Here is an 18083-nt window from a genome sequence, read left to right on the forward strand (position 1 = left end):
GATCAAGGCGCTCTGGCAGGCACCAAGGAACGTCGGCGAGCAGCTAAATTAGATCTGCGTCCCACGGTCGACGGGGCCAGTCTGGGGCTAGCAGAATCGCCGGCACCCCTTCCGTCTTGATCATTTTGATGACTCTCGGAAGTAGTGGCAGTGGGGGAAATAGATATGGGAGGCGAAACTGGTTCCATGGCAGGACCAACGCGTCCACCGCGAATGCCTGCGGGTCCCTGGCCTGAGCGACATATATGGGCACCTTGGCATTCACTCTGGAAGCCACCAGGTCCACATCCGGAGCTCCCCCCAGCTGACAAATCTGCTGAAAAATTTCGGGATGTAGAGACCATTCTCCGGATGCAAGCCCCTGCCGGCTGAGAAAGACTGCCGCCCAATTTTCCATGCCCCGGAATGTGGACAGCCGAAATCACCGAGTGGTTTGCTTCGGCCCACTGAAGAACGAGCCCCACCTCGCGCATGGTTGCTCTGCTGCGGGTGCCCCCTTGATGATTTATGTAAGCCACCGCCGTGGCGTTGTCCGATTGAATCCGGATGGGGCGGCCTATTAGAAAGTGATGAAACTTCTGCAGAGCCAGCCGAATTGCTCACATCTCCAATAAGTTGATCGGGAGGTGTGCCTCCTGTGGCGACCACCATTCCTGGGTTGTGTGGTGGCGAAACACCGCTCCCCCACCGAGGAGACTGGCGTCAGTTGTCATTACCAGCCAATGATTTGGGGGGAACGGTTTCCCCTGGGCCAGAGAGGAACTGGTTATCCACCATCCGAGCGACTGCCTAACTTGAGAGGACAGTCGGCACCACCGATTGAGCGTGAAAGGATTCTTGTCCCAGGCTGACAAGAGGGCGTGCTGCAGGGGGTGAAGGTGGAACTGGGCGACAGGTATCGCTTCCATTGCTGCCACCATTTTCCCTAGAATCCTCATCCCGGATCGGATGGTATGAGGGACTGGTTGGCGAAGTATCCGGACACCCTGCCGGAGAGCTAGCGCCCTTTCCTGAGGGAGAATTACCAACCCTCGGCAAGTGTCGAAGATCATTCCTAGGAAAGAGATCCTCTGAGCTGGCACAATGGATGAATTCTTTGCATTGCCAACCATCCTAAGCGGGCAAGAGTAACATAATGTTGACCTTTTCCTCGCATGCCCGTATTGACGGGCCCTTGACCAAGAGGTCGTCCAGATAAGGCAAGACGACTATGCCTCGAGAATGCAGTGTGGCCATGACAACTGCCATAACCTTTGTGAACACTCTGGGAGCCGTGGCTAGCCCGAAGGGTAGCGCTACGAACTGAAAATGTTGATCGCCGATGGTGAAGCATAGAAACCTCTGATGAGGAGGAAAAAATGGGAATATGCAGATATGCGTCTAGGATGTCTATTGAGGCCAAGTATTCTCACTGCTCCATGGCCGATATGACTGAACGGAGAGACTCCATCCGGAAATGTCTGATCCTGATGAATTTGTTCAGAAGCTTCAGGTCCAAAACAGGCCTGACCGACCCGTCCTTTTTGGGAACCGCAAAAAGGTTAGAATAGAACCCCTGAGCTCTTTCGTGTTCCGGCACTGGAACAATGACTCCGTTGTGCTGGAGCGATTTGATGGCTCCCAATAGAGCCCTTGCCTGGGTATCCACCCTGGGAAGCCGGGAAAGAAAAAACCATCTTGGAGGATATCTGACAAATTCTATTTTGTAACCTGAGGCCACCAATTCCTTTCCCCATGCGTCGTGAGCGACATTGACCCATACGTGGTGAAACCAGAGTAGGTGGGCGCCCACCTTGCCGGTGTCATCTGGTAAAGGCCTCGAGTCATTTGGCTGACGATCTTTGGGATCTGGATCCCCTCGATCTGGGCTGCTGAGTATGCATTCTCCCCAATGGGTTTACTCTATATGAGACCTGCCGCTCCCTATCCTGGTTGGGGCGGCCTGAGGCGGCGGAATTGGCTGCTGTAGTCCACCCGAGGCTGCGAAAGGCCCGAAAACATGCCTGAAATCGGGTGCCGAAAAAGCGTCCTGACCTTTTGTTGAGGGAGAAACCCGCTCTTTCCTCCTGTGGAGTCGGAGATAAGTTGTCCAAATAGGTGGAGTAGAATCGGCTCGCCATGTCCTTAACCATAGGGCTCTTCTGATAGAAATTGCATTAGCGGCAGCAAGTGCCGAGCAATTGTCCGCATCCAAAGAATGATTACATAGTCTCCGGCCATCGCCATCTGACCTGCGACCTCCGAAATCTCTGCAGGCAGATCCTACTCCTACGCGACCTTGTTTAACGTTTCTGACCATGATATCATAGCCTTGGCTACCCAAGTTGCTGCGAATGAAGGAGCGAGCGCTGACCCTGACACCTCATATACTGAGCGAGCTAAGCTCTCTATATGGCGATCCGTGGGATCCTTAATTGAGAAAACACTAGAGGCGGATAGCAGGGTCTTAGTGGCTAGACGCGAAACCGGAGAATCCACCATCGGGGATTCCATCCATTTTTTATGGAGGTCCGGAGCAAACGGATACCTTGTTTCGAGTGCCTTTTGACCCGAGAAACGCCTGTCTGGACGTACTCTGTGCCGCTGCACCATGTCCTCAAACACCGGGTGAGAGGAAAAAATTCTGTGCGGGCGCTTCACTTGCTTACATGCCACTTCATGTCCCGTAGACGCTGCGGGATCATCCTCAATCACCAAGGTCTGATTGACGGCTTCTATGAGGCTGTCCACTGTTTCACGCGACGCTGGAGTATCCAGGTCAAGGGGCTCATCTGAGTCGAATTCTGAGGTCTGCTCGCTATCAACCACTGGTGACGGGGAGCAAGAAGCAGAACTTACGGATGCCAAGGCATCGGATGGACTGGGCAACACCGTGTGGATTCGTTTCCCTCGGGTCTTCCTGGAGAGCGGTCCCTGCAGGCGAGAGGCTCTTGTGAGGTGGAGGTCCCCTCTAAGGCCGGCGAGCCACTGTCCCTGCCTCCATCTGAGGCCTGAAGGGACTCAATTGCATGAACTGTGACAGTGATAGGGCCCACTCTGGGGGGCTTGCCTCCATCTGAGGCCTGAAGGGACTCAATTGCATGAACTGTGACAGTGATAGGGCCCACTCTGGGGGGCTTGGCACATTGGTCACGGTCGTAGGGGAGGACACTGAGGTTCTGTTAGGTGTCGGGTTCCGGGCGCTGCACAGCGGGAGTCCCGAGCCTTGTCCTCTGCGGTCTGCCCACACCAGCATTGTGGGTTCGGTCGCAGGGGAGGGCTCCTGGGCGCTGTGATAAAACACTCCGGGATCGCCTTTGCTGGGGTCAAAGGTCATGTGCGTTTAGCATGAAATTCAGGTGCACAAGCCGGGGTCCGGGTATAACTGACACTGGGTCAGGTTTATTAAACGTGAAAGCAATGCATAAAGGAAATAAAACATAAAACAAATCCTTGCCTGTCCGGCACTAACTAAACAAATCCTTGCCTGTCCGGCACTAACTAAACAAGATCCGACCTAACTACCAACTGGTGGGCTTCACCCATCCAGCCAAACCACAGTTACAGTGGGCACTGCTTCCACTCACGTGTCTCTCACACAGACAGACTCTCTGTGTCCCCAGGCTGAGACACTCACACAACCACCTTGCATCATTTTATATCCGCCTCTCATTATTCATTAGTAACCAGGTGCGATACTGACCAGACTAGGCCACATAGGAAAGGTATCTGGGCGAGATATACCTGCCCTCATCCAATATTCCCACATGATTCTCACATATCCCCCCCCCTCTGCTCAGACCACTCCGGTCGAGCAATGACACCCGCCAATCAGTGCACTCGGGACAGGACATCTGCATTCCCCATCTGTACCCCTGGGCGGTGCTCCACCGTAAAAGTGTAGGCCTGCAGGGCAAGGAACCACCGGGTCACCCGGCTATTCCGTTCATTGTGCAAGTGCATCCACTTGAGAGGGGCATGGTCAGTGATCAGTCTGAACTTTCGGCCCACCAGGTAATATTTGAGGGCCTCTAGAGCCCACTTAATGGCTAGGCACTCTTTTTCTACAACTGCATACTTTTGCTCATGTTTATTCAGCTTCCTGCTGAGATAGAGGACTGGGTGTTCCACTCCGTCCCTCACTTGTGACAGTACGGCCCCGATACTGGTATCAGAGGCATCCATTTATACCACAAACTCGCTGCGGAAGTCCGGAGTCACCAGTACGGGTTGAGAGCAAAGTGCCCGTTTTAGGCTATGGAAGGCTTCTTCAGCCGCTAAATTCCATTTAATCATGACAGAGTCTTTCCCTTTGGTAAGATCCGACAGGGGGGTAGCGATGGCTGCAAAATTGGGTATGAACTGGCGATAATAGCCGGCGATCCCCAGAAAGGCTTGCATCTGCTTCTTGTTGACAGGTTACGGCCAGTCCTGAACCGCTTGAATCTTATCGACCTGGGGTTTAACAATACCCCTCCCAATTACATACCCCAAATACCGGGCTTCTTCTAGCCCGATGTGACATTTCTTGGAGTTCGCGGTTAGACCTGCCTCCCACAGGTCGTCAATCACAGCTTGTACTTTCTGGAAATGAGTCTCCCAGTCCAAGCTGTAAATGACAATGTCATCCAAAATAGGCCGAAGCGTACTGCCTATGTGGCCTCAGGACTCGATCCATCAGTCTCTGGAAGGTTGCTGGTGCTCCGTGCAGTTCAAACGGCATATACACATACTGAAATAAACCTTCCGGCGTAGCAAACGCCGTCTTTTCTCTGGCCGCCTCCGCCAGAGGGATCTGCCAATACCCCTTTGTTAGGTCTAGAGTCATAATATACCGGGCTTTTCCTAACCGATCTATTAACTCGTCGACCCGGGGCATAGGGTAGGCATCAAATTTTGAGACCGCATTCAGTTTCCTGAAGTCACTGCAGAACCGGATGGTGCCGTCCGGTTTAGGAATTAGCACAATCGGGCTGGACCAAGCACTGTGCGATTCCTCAATGACACCTAACTCTAACATTGCCTTCACTTCTCGGGAAACGGCTTCACGGCGCGCTTCCGGGATTCGGTAGGGTTTTACGTGAACTGTGACACCAGGTTCTGTTATGATGTTATGTTTCATTAGCGTAGTCTGCCCGGGTTTTTCTGAGAAAAACTTTTGGTTGTGAAGTAGAAACTGCCTGACCTCAGTCTTTTGCCTCTGCCAAAAGGGTCTCTGCAACCCGTACCTCCGGTACGGTATGCGAGCAGACGGGACAGGCCTGCTCCGCTGACAAGGCAGACCGATCTTTCCAGGGTTTTATCAGATTTACATGATAAATCTGTTCAGGTTTCCGTTTACCTGCCTGGAATACTTTGTAGTTTACTTCACCAACTCTTTCCTTAATCTCAAAGGGGCCCTGCCACTTTGCCAGGAACTTACTGTCCACCGTGGGGACCAGGATCAACACCCTATCTCCCGATGCAAACGTACGGATCTTGGCGCCCCTATCATAGATTATTTTTTGGGCTCCTTGAGCCTGCATCATCATGTGTTCTTTCACGATAGGCATAACAGCCGCAATACGGTCCTGCATTTGTGTTACGTGATCTATCACCGTTTTAAACGGAGTGACCTGACCCTCCCAGGTTTCTTTTGCGACGTCTAACAGTCCGCGAGGACGTCGGGTGTACAATAACTCGAAAGGCGAGAATCCCGTGGAAGACTGGGGTACTTCCCTGATGGCAAAAAGCAAATACGGAAGTAAATAGTCCCAGTTCTTCCCATCCTTGTCTATCACCTTTCTCAGCATCTGCTTCAGAGTTTTATTGAACCGTTTGACCAACCCGTCTGTTTGAGGGTGATACACGGATGTGCGTAACGGTTCAATTTGTAACAACCGGCAGAGCTCCTTCATTACCCTGGACATAAAGGGGGGGTCCCCTGGTCGGTGAGTATCTGTTTTGGTATACCGACCCGACTAAACACATGCACCAGTTTCTTGGCAATCGTCTTGGTGGCCGTGTTACGCAAAGGGATGGCCTCCGGGTAACGAGTGGCATAATCCAAGATGACCAGGATATGTTGGTGTCCACGTGCAGACCATGGAAGGGGCCCAACTAAATCCATCCCAATCCTCTCAAACGGGACTTCAATAATAGGTAGGGGTACCAAAGGGCTACAGAACCGGGGCTTAGGTGCAGAGGCTTGGCAGTCGTCTGGACAAGACTCACAATATACACGAATATCTTGATGCATGCCTGGCCAAACAAAACAGTGTAATATCCTTTCAGTGGTTTTCTGGACTCCCAGGTGACCTCCCATCATATGTCCATGGGCCAGGTCCAGCACTTGCCGCCGGTAGGGTTTTGGCACGACTAACAGTTGCACCGTGTCTTTCCCCTTTTTCTCTATCTGATATAGCAAATCATTCTCCAGGACCATGTAAGGATATGCCAGCCTAGAACCAGGTTCTACAGGTACCCCATTTATCACTTTTACATTTGTCCTAGCCTGAGAAAGGGTAGGAACCTTTATTTGCTCGCTTTGGAAGTCATCTTTCTGGACTTCCAAATCCGGCAAACGGGGAGGTGGACGGCTGTCGGCCTCCTCCTCTTCCCTGGTCTCCTCCGTATCACCCGCCAAGACTGAAAACGGGAACTGCAGGTCATTTCCAGCAGACTCTCCCCCCGAGTCTTCCTGGGGGACCTCTTCCAGGGGTTCGGGTCCCACACGCGCCCTGGGAGAAGAGTCACGTACCCTGCTACCTTGGGGCATCAACCGATTCTCCCACAACTGCCAGAAGTGGGGAAAATCCCGGCCCAAGATAACATCATGCAATAACGCAGGGACGAGTCCCACTTTATGTTGCACAGACCCATAGGAAGTAGTAATGCATATGACTGTGGTGAGGTACGAACAGGTGTCTCCATGCACACACGTTACAGAAAATTTGTCTGATGGTCCAGTCGGGGCTGATACAAGACTGGCCTTCACCAGAGTCACCACACCTCCTGAGTCTAACAATGCCACCACATTTTTGCCATCAACAGTTAAATCACACAAGTGTTTTTCCACATCCCTTTGACCGGCATTCACACTCACTACCCGTGCAACCATAGACATGCGGTTTTTAGAGTCTGTGACGTCGCACTGCATGGGTTCAGCAGTGATCGGACAGTTCGCAGCAATGTGGCCCATCTCTTGGCAGCGGAAACACCTAACGGGCCCCTTGCTTAGACCACAGTTTGTTACTCTCGGCCTTGCAGTGCGGGCAGTCCCGTTTTCCTCCCCCACTGTCTTAGGGATTTTTCCTTCTCCCCTACTCTCTAGAACAGTCTTACCGGTTCCACGTGGAGATGATGAAGAACGAGGTAGGGTAGCGTCGTCTAGGAGTCCTTCCGCCAAGGAGTAACTTTCAACTACATCCACCAGTTGATCTGCCGTCGTAGGATTTCCATGGCTTACCCACTTCCTCAGGGCTGGCGGTAGAGCTCTCAGGTACTTGTCCATGACGACTCTCTGGATTATCTTTGGCGCTGTCAGCACCACGGGTTGTAGCCACTTCTTCGTCACGTGGATCAGGTCGAACATCTGTGACCGCAGTGGTTTATCCGGTTGATAAGTCCATTGATGCACTCTCTGTGCACGGACAGCGGTCGTCACTCCCAGCCGGGCCAAGATCTCGGCTTTCAGTTTGTCAAAGTCCTGCGCGGCTTCAGGTTCTAAGTCATAATAAGCCTTTTGGGCCTCATCGGAAAGAAATGGGGCAATCAGGCCAGCCCATCGTGCCTTCGGCCATTTTTCTCGCACCGCCGTCCGTTCAAATGTGGTAAGATATGCCTCGACGTTATCTTCGGTCGTCATCTTCTGCCAGTACCGACTCACGTGAATCACTCTCGACTCGGCTTCCAGGTTAACCTCAGGTAAGCTTGCCAGGCGCTGCGCCACCTGCTGGAGAAGCGAACGATCGGTAGCTGTCATGTCCACCAACTCCTTCAGCTAGGCCATCATCACCCGATTAGCTTCTTGCTGGACGGCGGTGGACTGTACCAGCGCTTTCACCACGTCCTCCATGCTCATGCTTCCAACGTGATGCCCGCGTTCTCCACCACAATGTGATAAAACACTCCGGGATCGCCTTTGCTGGGGTAAAAGGTCACGTGCGTTTAGCATGAAACTCAGGCTCACAAGCCGGGGTCCGGGTATAACTGACACTGGGTCAGGTTTATTAAAGGTGAAAGCAATGCATAAAGGAAATAAAACATAAAACAAATCCTTGCCTGTCAGGCACTAACTAAACAAGATCGGACCTAACTACCAACTGGTGGGCTTCTCCCATCCAGCCAAACCACAGTTACAGTGGGCACTGCTTCCACTCACGTGTCTCTCACACAGACAGACTCTCTGTGTCCCCAGGCTGACACACTCACACAACCATCTGGCATCCTTTTATATCCGCCTCCCATTATTCATTAGTAACCAGGTGCGATACTGACCAGACTAGGTCACATAGGAAAGGTATCTGGGTGAGATATACCTGTCCTCATCCACTATACCCACATGATTCTCACAGTGCGTTTGGAGTTGCCGGCTTTGCATAATCGCTTGCTCTGTGCCCGCGGAAAGGCAGCCCGACAAGAGATGCATGCTGCTTCTTCGGACATGCTGTATCTGTCCGCTGCTGGGGATAGGGGGAAGGAGGTAGCACCTCGTTTTCCCTGTGGTCTCCCGGGCATCACTTACCCCAGTCCTGGTCACCCCCCATTCCTGGACGCCTCCGCACAAAAATCGCGCGCCACCAGCTGTGGGGCGGACTGCCAGCATATAAACCGGTCCAAGGGGGGCACTTCCGGGTCTGCGGCCTAGCCGCGCTCCGAAGCCGGAGACTAAATTTATCCCCCGCCGCCCAGGCCTGGGGGGCGGGCCGCCGGAAGTGACGCGCGGCCCGGAGGCGGAACTTCCGGTCGCTGCCTAGCTTCGGCTAAAACCGCGGCCTCAATTTATCCCCTGCCCGTGACGGGGGGGGCGACTCCATGGCGCCACAAAAAAAATGGCGCTACTTACTGGCGCGGGCTTCTCCGCACCGCTCTGCAGCCACTGGCCGGAGGCATCTGACAGCTAAGGGCTCCAGCCCCGGATCTTCGCCGCAGGATCCCTCCTAGGCCCTCTCCTCACTGACGATCCTCTTCAGCTTCCCAGCTCAGGTATGTCAGGGGGCCTTGACAAAATAGGACGGTGCAGGCACCCTAGCTCCATCTAACCCCTTCAGGGGGTGAGGAGAGGGACCGTCTGCTGCCATGCAGCATCGCCGTCTAGCGTTGGTGGAGCAGTGGGGGCCGCACAGACTAGTCTTGTGCCTCTGTGCAAGTCCATGGTTTCAATACCTAGGGGTGGACAGGGCTAAGTCCGGCATTATGTCCCACGCCGCGGGAGAGGATACGTGGAGGGATACTCGCATGTGCTCGCCCGTTGATGGTTTGGGGAAATCGGATTCTTTCAATAGGATGCGTTGCCCCTGTCTTATCTTCATAAAATAAAAAAGAAAAATAGAAGTCTGGGGAAAAAGACCCAGATATGCCCCACGGTGCGGGAAAGGATACGCGGAGACGATACTCAACGCGTACTCACCCGTTGATGGTTTGGGGAGATCGGACCCTTTCAATAGGATCCGTCGCCCCTGTCTCATCTTCATGGGAAGAAAAAAAAAAAAATAGTCTGGAGACATCCAGACGTGTGTGCCTCCAAAGGACACAAAGCAAAAAACTGAGTTCCGCCTGCAATAGGGGCGAGGGTGTATATGACGGAGGAGGCGCTAACCTCTTTTTTCACTTAGTGTCAGCCTCCTAGCGGCAGAAGCATACACCCACAGTATCTGTGTCCCCCAATGAGGCGAAGGAGAAATCTTAACCACCTCTCCTCGGACAGAGGAGCCCCCAAAAGAAATGCGTAGAAGCCATCCAACCATGACAAGATGGACCTTAACTCTAGTGCCGCACCTTTCTATGTGCATAACCAGGTCTGAAATGAACTGGTCAAGAGAATGGATCAAGGCTTAGCCTAGGAGGGGGCCACACCCCAATAAATAAATAACAAAAAAGTCTTTAGTACTAAATTAATATGCAGGTGCTTTCACACACTGTGGCTGATATACAAATGTACAGGGTCTAGCCATTGGGAGTAAGCCTTTTTGTAATGTGCATTGGGGATGTTGCCTCTTTTGGAGATGTGCACCCTCATCCACCATCTTTCCCAAAAGGTTTTAATTAGCACTATGTGAGGATCCCCTCTCTTTCCCAGTTAGTATGAGATCTGTATATGTTTTTATATTGGCCAAGGTGTATTTGTGCCCCTATGTATGTATATACTACCATAGGTGTTTGGGCCCTCCTTTTAATTTTTATTTTTTTGGTATAGGACCCCATTTTCAGGACAGATGCAGTTCCCATTGGTGGAACCTATATCTACTATACACTTACAACATAACCTGTGGCTATACTATAGATGTATGTGATGGGAATATATATATCCTCTTGCATTTTTACCCAATATTACAGTTTGATACAAAATTGCAGTGGTGTGCAGGGCCCCGCGTGGTATGAATGGTCCGGAAACCTCCAGCATTGATCAGACTTCATCATTTGTACGGATAATGGATACAGGAGCAGTAAATCCTTAGTCACAGCTGTAAATCTCTGTATACAATGAGAAGAGCTCGATTGTGTCACCCCAATGGAAGCCTACACATATCACCCATGTATTGGCAGTGGGACGTCACCAATAGGGCCCCACTGGTGAGAAAAGAAGTTCTCTATTGTAAACCTCTGCATGAATGAGCGTAATTGCATGCAATAGTGTGCCGGCCTGATGGCGGAAAACATGACACCCTACTGATTGGTGAACACAACCCTGTGTATATAATGGGCCATGATATGAAGAAAACCGGGCCTAATAGCAGCCCCGCCATCACTAATAGTGCAGCTCCGTTACCTTATCGGGATCTAAAGTGAAGTCGGCATCCAGTAGTTCCCCTACATCATCGTCTGGCTCCCCTTCATACATTTTGTAGGTAGGATTGCCAATTTCTACATTCATGGCTCCATTGGTCATTCGCTGATGCTGGAAACCTTTAGCCCTATGGAAACATTGACAATGGAAAACAACTCTGTGAAGTCCAACCCGTTTGAAATATAATTCATTGTAATATATTTTATAAAAATACTCTATTTAGTCTTACCCGCTCATTCGATGTCTATACCACAAAAATATTCCTACTCCCAGAATGACAAGCAGCAGTATCAACACAATTGGAATGATAATGGAGGCCGTTTCTGCAACAGATTCAGATCATTGATACAAATGTCAGTCTATATAATACAATGTGTTAAAAAAGTGTCAACTTTATTAGAGTTAGCCATTTAAACAATGAAGGGGTGTGGTCGCGAGTCAAGACCCCACCAACTGCTAGAATACAAAGACCTCTTGGCCGGTTTGGCTTTTGGCTCGGTTCTCTCCAGGTCACCCAACTAATTTGGACTGAGATGACTGGAACCATAATAAGCATGAAGTCCCTTGTAGGTGGCAGCATTGCCTTGACATAGCCTTGTGATGCAGCGACTAGTGCCATCAATAGTGTAGAAGCAACACAATAAGTGCTAACTTGCTGACTGCTATCTACATGACACATTAATACTGGCTTCCACTGCAAAACCTAATGGAGCACCAGTACAAGGTGACATTTTGACAAGTTATAGTAAAACATTTTAGAACAAGTTTTAATTTGTCACTTTATTTTTTTTTGTGTAAAGGGTCAAGATCTCATTTTCAATTAAATGTAATCAGAAATGTCATAAGATAAAGTATATCATTCACTGACTACAAAACCCTTAAAAAGGCACTGAAACAGTATACACTTACGAGAGGTTGGCTGCGTTTGCCCTATAAGCATTTCACATGTTGGACCAGTCATCTCTGAAGTGCACCTAGCAAAGAAAATATATTTTATTAACTTGTTACTCAAGAAGTCTCTTCCGCTTTTGGAGGATAAGGCTTTAAATAAATCATCTAAAAACTGATCTCTATAAGGAGAAGGGATGGTGAAGAAAACAGCATTATAGAGGCTCATTAAACAATAGATCATAGCCGATAGTAAGTGGGGAGATATACTTTTCAGTATACAGTTTTAATCTTTTTTTTTTTTAAATCCATCATACGGTCTCAGAGATATGGGCATTTTTTGTGTGCAAATTTGCATGTTTCTTCCCAAGGGGAGTGGCTAACAGGATTCCTTGGGGGTGAGATTTTAGCATAATTATTCTGTGAGTAATGCCCCTTTGGCAAAAATCATAAAAAGCAGCAGAAATACTGTAGGTCCATATCTCAAACTGTATTAAAAAAAAGAACAAAGGAATGTTCAGGTATTTAGGGGAGCATCGGGCATACAATAATGCAAAAACTGGCAGTCCAGTTCATCTCGTTAAACTGCAGTCACTTTTCTCATCACTTTGATAAGTGTCAAGAAGAGAAAATATGGCATGTGTTCAAATTTGACAATTTGTACGAAAACTAACTGCAGCAATACGAATCTTCCCCAGGATCTCTCCGTCGACTATAAACTTAACATTGTCTTTCACAAACTGAGGAAAAAAAACCTATTGGTCCTATAACGTAATCATATTACCAAAAACGATTTTCATGGCAGCCATTCTGCATTCTGCCATGGCAACTAGATTTTCGTAAAATATAACCAGAATGTTTTTTATCAACGTTATGTTGTATTACACATGATCCCTTCTCAGCCCAAGACCTGGCATTTCTTACTGGCATTCTGGCATATCTGTTATTCGGTTGATTGTGCAGGTTCCACCATTCTTACAGTAATTTTCACATGTCAAACAAGACTTAGCGATGCGTCCATCTTTGCACCTGTGACAAAACATGAAATAGATGATGAAGCTACAGTAATCTCTGCTTTAACTGTAAAGATTCCTTCCTTTTTATTATAAAAATCAGCTTTATACTGACCCTACAAACATACTTACGTGCAGAGAACATCCCCATTGGTTATACTACATTTGCCATCTTTGCAACGGGCACATCTGTTTTTCTCACAGCGACTGCCTTCAAACAGAGGAGTGCAGCGGCACTGCTTCGTTCCGTTTGCACTGTGGCATATTCCATTATTCTCACAGTACCCAGTACATTTTCCTGCAAGAAAAACAAAAGAAAAGTCTCATGTAAAATTTTTAGCTGCTGAGGCCAGTTACTGGCAGCAGCGCTGATGTCACGGCCACAGCACTAGGAGCAGCGGTGGAGACTCTGTACTGGAACTGGGGAGAGTGAGTAAAGCACAGATAATGGTGGTCAACAAGAGAAAAATGGCATAAATACAAAAAACAAAGATAAAAAATCAACCTAAAAAAGCAGCATGCAAAATGCTTTTCATATGTTACATATCAAAAATCTGGCTCAAGTGTTTTTTGGGTTTTTTTTGCTTGCTTTTGGTGGGAAAATGACCGAAAGTGCAATTTTTACTTCGAAAAAAAAAGCTAAGTGAAAACCACAAAACTAATATGTATAATCACTTAAAATACAATGGAAAAACCTAGACTGCCCTGTCCTGGTACAAAGTAACACTAGTTTCATTTTATCAATTAGCAAAATGCAAAGTGATTGAAAAAAGAAAAATCTAAAATAAATATTTGGTGTGAACAGCCCTTGGGCTGAAATGGAAAACCTCTTTGTTACACCTCCATCCATTCAAATTGTGCTCTGGAAACCTGTGCATTTCCTGCACCTCCATATCTTACCGTGAGATCAGGAAGGCACTCCTGGAGCTCAGTGGCTTCGGGAAAAAGACTAATAATTATGAGAATTTTTGATTTCCCATTCACAGTGGTCCAACAACCAATCCCTACCACTGATATCACAAATGATGGAAATCAGATATTCTCTCAGTCCATCAAATATGGAATAGCAACCATTTGATCATAATGACAACCCTAAACATCCAAATGACCCTGATCAAAAGTACCCATACCCCATTTCTTAATACCGTGTATTACCCCCTCTAACAGCCTGAAGTTTTTTGTGGTAGATGTGGATGAGGCTCTTTGTTTTCTCAGATGGTAAAGCTGCCCACTCTTCTTGGCAAAAAGCCTCCAGTTCCTGTAAATTCCTGAGCTGTCTAGCATGAACTGCGCGCTTGAGATCTCCCTAGAGTGGCTCAATGATTTTGAGGTCAGGAGACTGAGATGGGCACTCCAGAACCTTCACTTTTTTTCTGCTGTATCCAATGACAGGTCAACTTGGCCTTGTGTTTTGGATCGTTGTCATGCTGAAGCATCCAAGTACATCCCATGCACAGCTTCTGGGTTGGTGATTGAAATTACCTTCAGTATTTGCTGATAACATGCTGCATTCATCTTTCCTTCAACTTTGACCAAGTTTTCTGTCCCTTTGTAGCTCACACATCCCCAAAACATCAGCGATCCACCTCCGTGCTTTACTGTAGGAATGGTGTTAATTTCACTATAGGCCTTGTTGACCTCCAAAAGTAACGTTTATGGGTTGTGGTTAAAAAGTTCAATTTTGGTCTCATCACTCCAAATTACCTTGTTCCTGAAGTTTTGAGGCTTGTCTCTGTGCTGTTTTGCGTACTGTAGGCAAGACACTTTGTGGCATTTGCGCAGTAATGGCTTTGTTCTGGTGACTTGACCATGCAGCCCATTTTTCTTCAAGTGCCTCCTTATTGTGCATCTTGAAACAGCCACACCACTAGTTTTCAGAGATTCCAGTATTTCAGCTGATAATATTTGTGGGTTTTTCTTTGCATCCCAAACAATTTTCCTGGCTGTTGTGGGCAAAATTTTTGTTGGTCTACCTGACCGTGGGTTTGTTTTTATAGAGCCTCTGATTTTCCAGTTGTTAATCACAGTTTGAACGCTGCTGACTGGCATTATCAATTCCTTGGATATCTTTTTGTATCCCTTTCCTGTTTTATACAGTTCAACTACCTTTTCCCATAGATCCGTTGACAATTATTTTGCTTTCCAAATGACTCACAATCCAGAAATGCCAGTGGCTGGATGAAAGAGGCAAGAGTCTGTCTGGATCCCAGAAACTCACTCAGCTTTTATGCACATACACTGATTACAAGCAAACAGGTCAAAGGTGAGGATGTTATGTTTAGTAGCCATTGAAACCCAAAATCACCAAGGTATATAAACTTTTGATCAGGGTCATTTGGAAGTTAAAAATGATAATCAGTTTTGGTGTTATCATTCATATTCTCAGAAAAAAAGGCCAAGAAAGCAAATATTCTGCCGGGTTATGTCAACTTTTGAGCACAACTGTATTTCTCAGGAAAAAAATTGGACAAACATTTAAGAAGTCTGCTTGTGGTCCATCTCACCAGCCTCTAAATATTCCTGCCGTCCATCTAGTCTTTAATCCACCAGAGAAATGCTCTATAGGTGGTACTTCATCCAATATAGTCCCTCACCAATTCACCCAAATATTTCCATATTATGGTGTAGGCCCATAGTTGTTAGTCTTAATACATTGTTTGGGACTGTCGTGTTTTTTATACCTCTCTGGGATAGAATTCAAACTTTTCAATCAAATCTTCTACATTATCCTTTGTCGCCTGCTCTTTGTTTATCTACGACTGGAGGATATTACAAACATAGACCGCACCACTGTTCTCTATGTTCTCACAACTTCCAAAATTGTGATTGTGAAAAAGTTAGCTACAGCTGCGATATGGAGGGAGCGATGGGACGCCAAGATGCATAGACAAATGGAGTTTATGGCATCATATAGCAAGTTCCCTGATATTAGTCCTATAACTATTTTTACGTCCATTTAAACTTTAAGCCATCCTCCTAAGGATATCTCTATCACATGGGTTAAAGTTTCTGCCAGATATACTTAAATAGAACCTGACAGCTGATAAATGCTACCTGGGCAGTAGGCATCAGATACTGGCTGTATGATTTCAGCTAGGTATGTTTGATTCAGACGTTGCGGCGTTTCACAGAGAAACTTAACTATAAATGCCCGGGACCAAGCAGAACGGGTGACTAGTTGGAAAAGTAGGTCCCCGGTGGCTTCTCCCTGTCCGATGCCCCGGAGTGTCAGGCCTCTACCTATAAACACACTCAGTGACTGACCCATCACTCAAAGGGTTAGGATGGGAAGACCAAGGACCCGCTTTTTAGAATAGTCACCTGTGTGTGTTGGTCCCTGGTGGCTTTTAAATTATGTTTTCCTTTAAAATGCTGCAGCATCTCAAATTAAATATGGCTGAGATCATACATCTAGAGCCTGATAAATGCTGCCCTAAGATGTAAAACAATGATGTCTATCCTTATAGAATTGTTTTTTCTGCCAAAATAAAAAAGGAGGATACAAACGAAATGAGCAAATACCCTGTAGTAAGTAAACTTATTTCGACAAAAATAGCGTAAAAGCCATCACACATTGACAAGGTATACCCCAATCGGGACAGGGTAAGAGCAGGACCCAGATCCGAATGTTCAGACACCTACTCGTGGAAAAAAATGAAAGAAAATGCACAACTCAAAAGGGTGAGCCACACCCATCTATAAAATGTAAAAAAAAAAAGAGAAACAAAAAAATGAACCAGAATATATGTTGTTATAAGTATAATGTAACAGACAAAACCTAAGATAAAAAAAAATGAGCAAACACTCTGCAATAAGGGTCCCGTTACACATAGCGACGCACCAGCGATACCAACAATGGTGAGCTGTCAAACAGGCAGACTCACCAGAGATCAGGACCAATGAGGACGCGGGTAACTAAGCGCATGCGTCGCTTAGTTACCCACTGTGTACCCTGGATACCAGCGTGCTCGCGCTGGGAGCTGGTATCCAAGGTAAACGGGGTAACTAAGCACGCGCGGTGATTAGTTACCCGCTGTTTACCTTGGATACCAGCTTACAGCGCTGGGAGCTCGCTGATCGATGGTCTCCCGCTGCCACATGTAGCGATGCGTGCTGGCCAGCAGGAGACCAACAGTCAAAAAAAAGGCCCAGGACATTCCTGCACGATCAGCGATACACGGCTGGGTGGGCCGGTCACTTATAGGTGTCACACACAGCGAGATCGCTGCTGAGGTCGCTGTTGCGTCACAAAACTTGTGACTCAGCAGTGATCTCGCTTAGTGTGACGGGGGCTTAAGAAAATGAATAAATAGTAATAGTACATGTAAATAACATAGGATATTTAGTTAACACTATTTTGATAAAAAACAAACAAACATCTTGTAGTGCAACTCACTATGTCAGCAGACATCGAAATAGATTGGGTACACCTTGTCGCGGTGGGATGGCTTATATGCTTTTTTGGTCAAAGTAGTGTTAACAAACTAACCCATGTCATCTACATTTACTATTACCATTTAAAACACGGTATTTACTCATTTTGCTTTTTATCTTTCTGTTAAATGGCCACAGTGTGAATGTGAATCTAATAAAATAAAAGGACAAAAAATGTATACAAGGCTCTGAGGGATCATGGAATAATAGCGGTTATTAAGAAATATATAGAAATGTCAGGATTGCTGATACCTTGTGGCCTAACTAAAATCATGATATGCTGCAACAATATATTCTGTACGTATCTTTTACCTTTTAAAGTGATATTCATTCTTAAATGTCTAGTATAACTTTTATAACTACAACTCTGTAATCAATCCTGACCCAGGAGAAACAGATGCTTGGTCACCTGGATGGGGGCTGGAGACATTAAGCTTAATGTTATTGGCTTTTAATGCTGACATAAGCCCCATAGGGGCGATAAGGTTTGATGGTTACTTACGGTACTGACACTTGTCCCCAATGTAATCAGCAAGGCAGCGGCAGTTTGGTTGGTTGCCCTGGTTGACAGAACAAGTGGCGTTGTTCTGACAGTAGTCCTTGGTGCATACTTGTTCCTGGCATGTGGGACCAGTGAACCCAGTAGAGCAGCGGCATGTTGGTAAACCTAAGAAGGACAGTTGGTAAGAACAGAGTTTAACGCTGCTATGTACTCAGATCATATACTTAATAGGGATACAAGCTGATAACGCTGCAATCACTCTGCGTGAATGCAGACTTAC

General features: G+C 47.4%; 1 protein-coding gene across 1 annotated transcript in view; it reads right to left on the reverse strand.

Moving 5' to 3' along the window:
- Nucleotides 1-18083, reverse strand: part of LRP1 (LDL receptor related protein 1) — a 518911-nt gene that overhangs the window by 5084 nt on the left and 495744 nt on the right. The window contains exons 83-88 of the mRNA XM_073576846.1: nt 17804-17968; nt 13000-13165; nt 12779-12883; nt 11876-11940; nt 11196-11289; nt 10949-11093 (exon numbers count right to left, since the gene is read on the reverse strand). Of these exons, the coding sequence (XP_073432947.1) occupies nt 10949-11093; nt 11196-11289; nt 11876-11940; nt 12779-12883; nt 13000-13165; nt 17804-17968 (740 nt within the window). The remainder of the gene's footprint in view (nt 1-10948; nt 11094-11195; nt 11290-11875; nt 11941-12778; nt 12884-12999; nt 13166-17803; nt 17969-18083) is intronic.

Source organism: Dendrobates tinctorius, unplaced genomic scaffold (assembly GCF_039654945.1).
Source record: "Dendrobates tinctorius isolate UK_male_01 unplaced genomic scaffold, ASM3965494v1 ptg000051l, whole genome shotgun sequence".
NCBI lineage: Eukaryota > Metazoa > Chordata > Amphibia > Anura > Dendrobatidae > Dendrobates > Dendrobates tinctorius.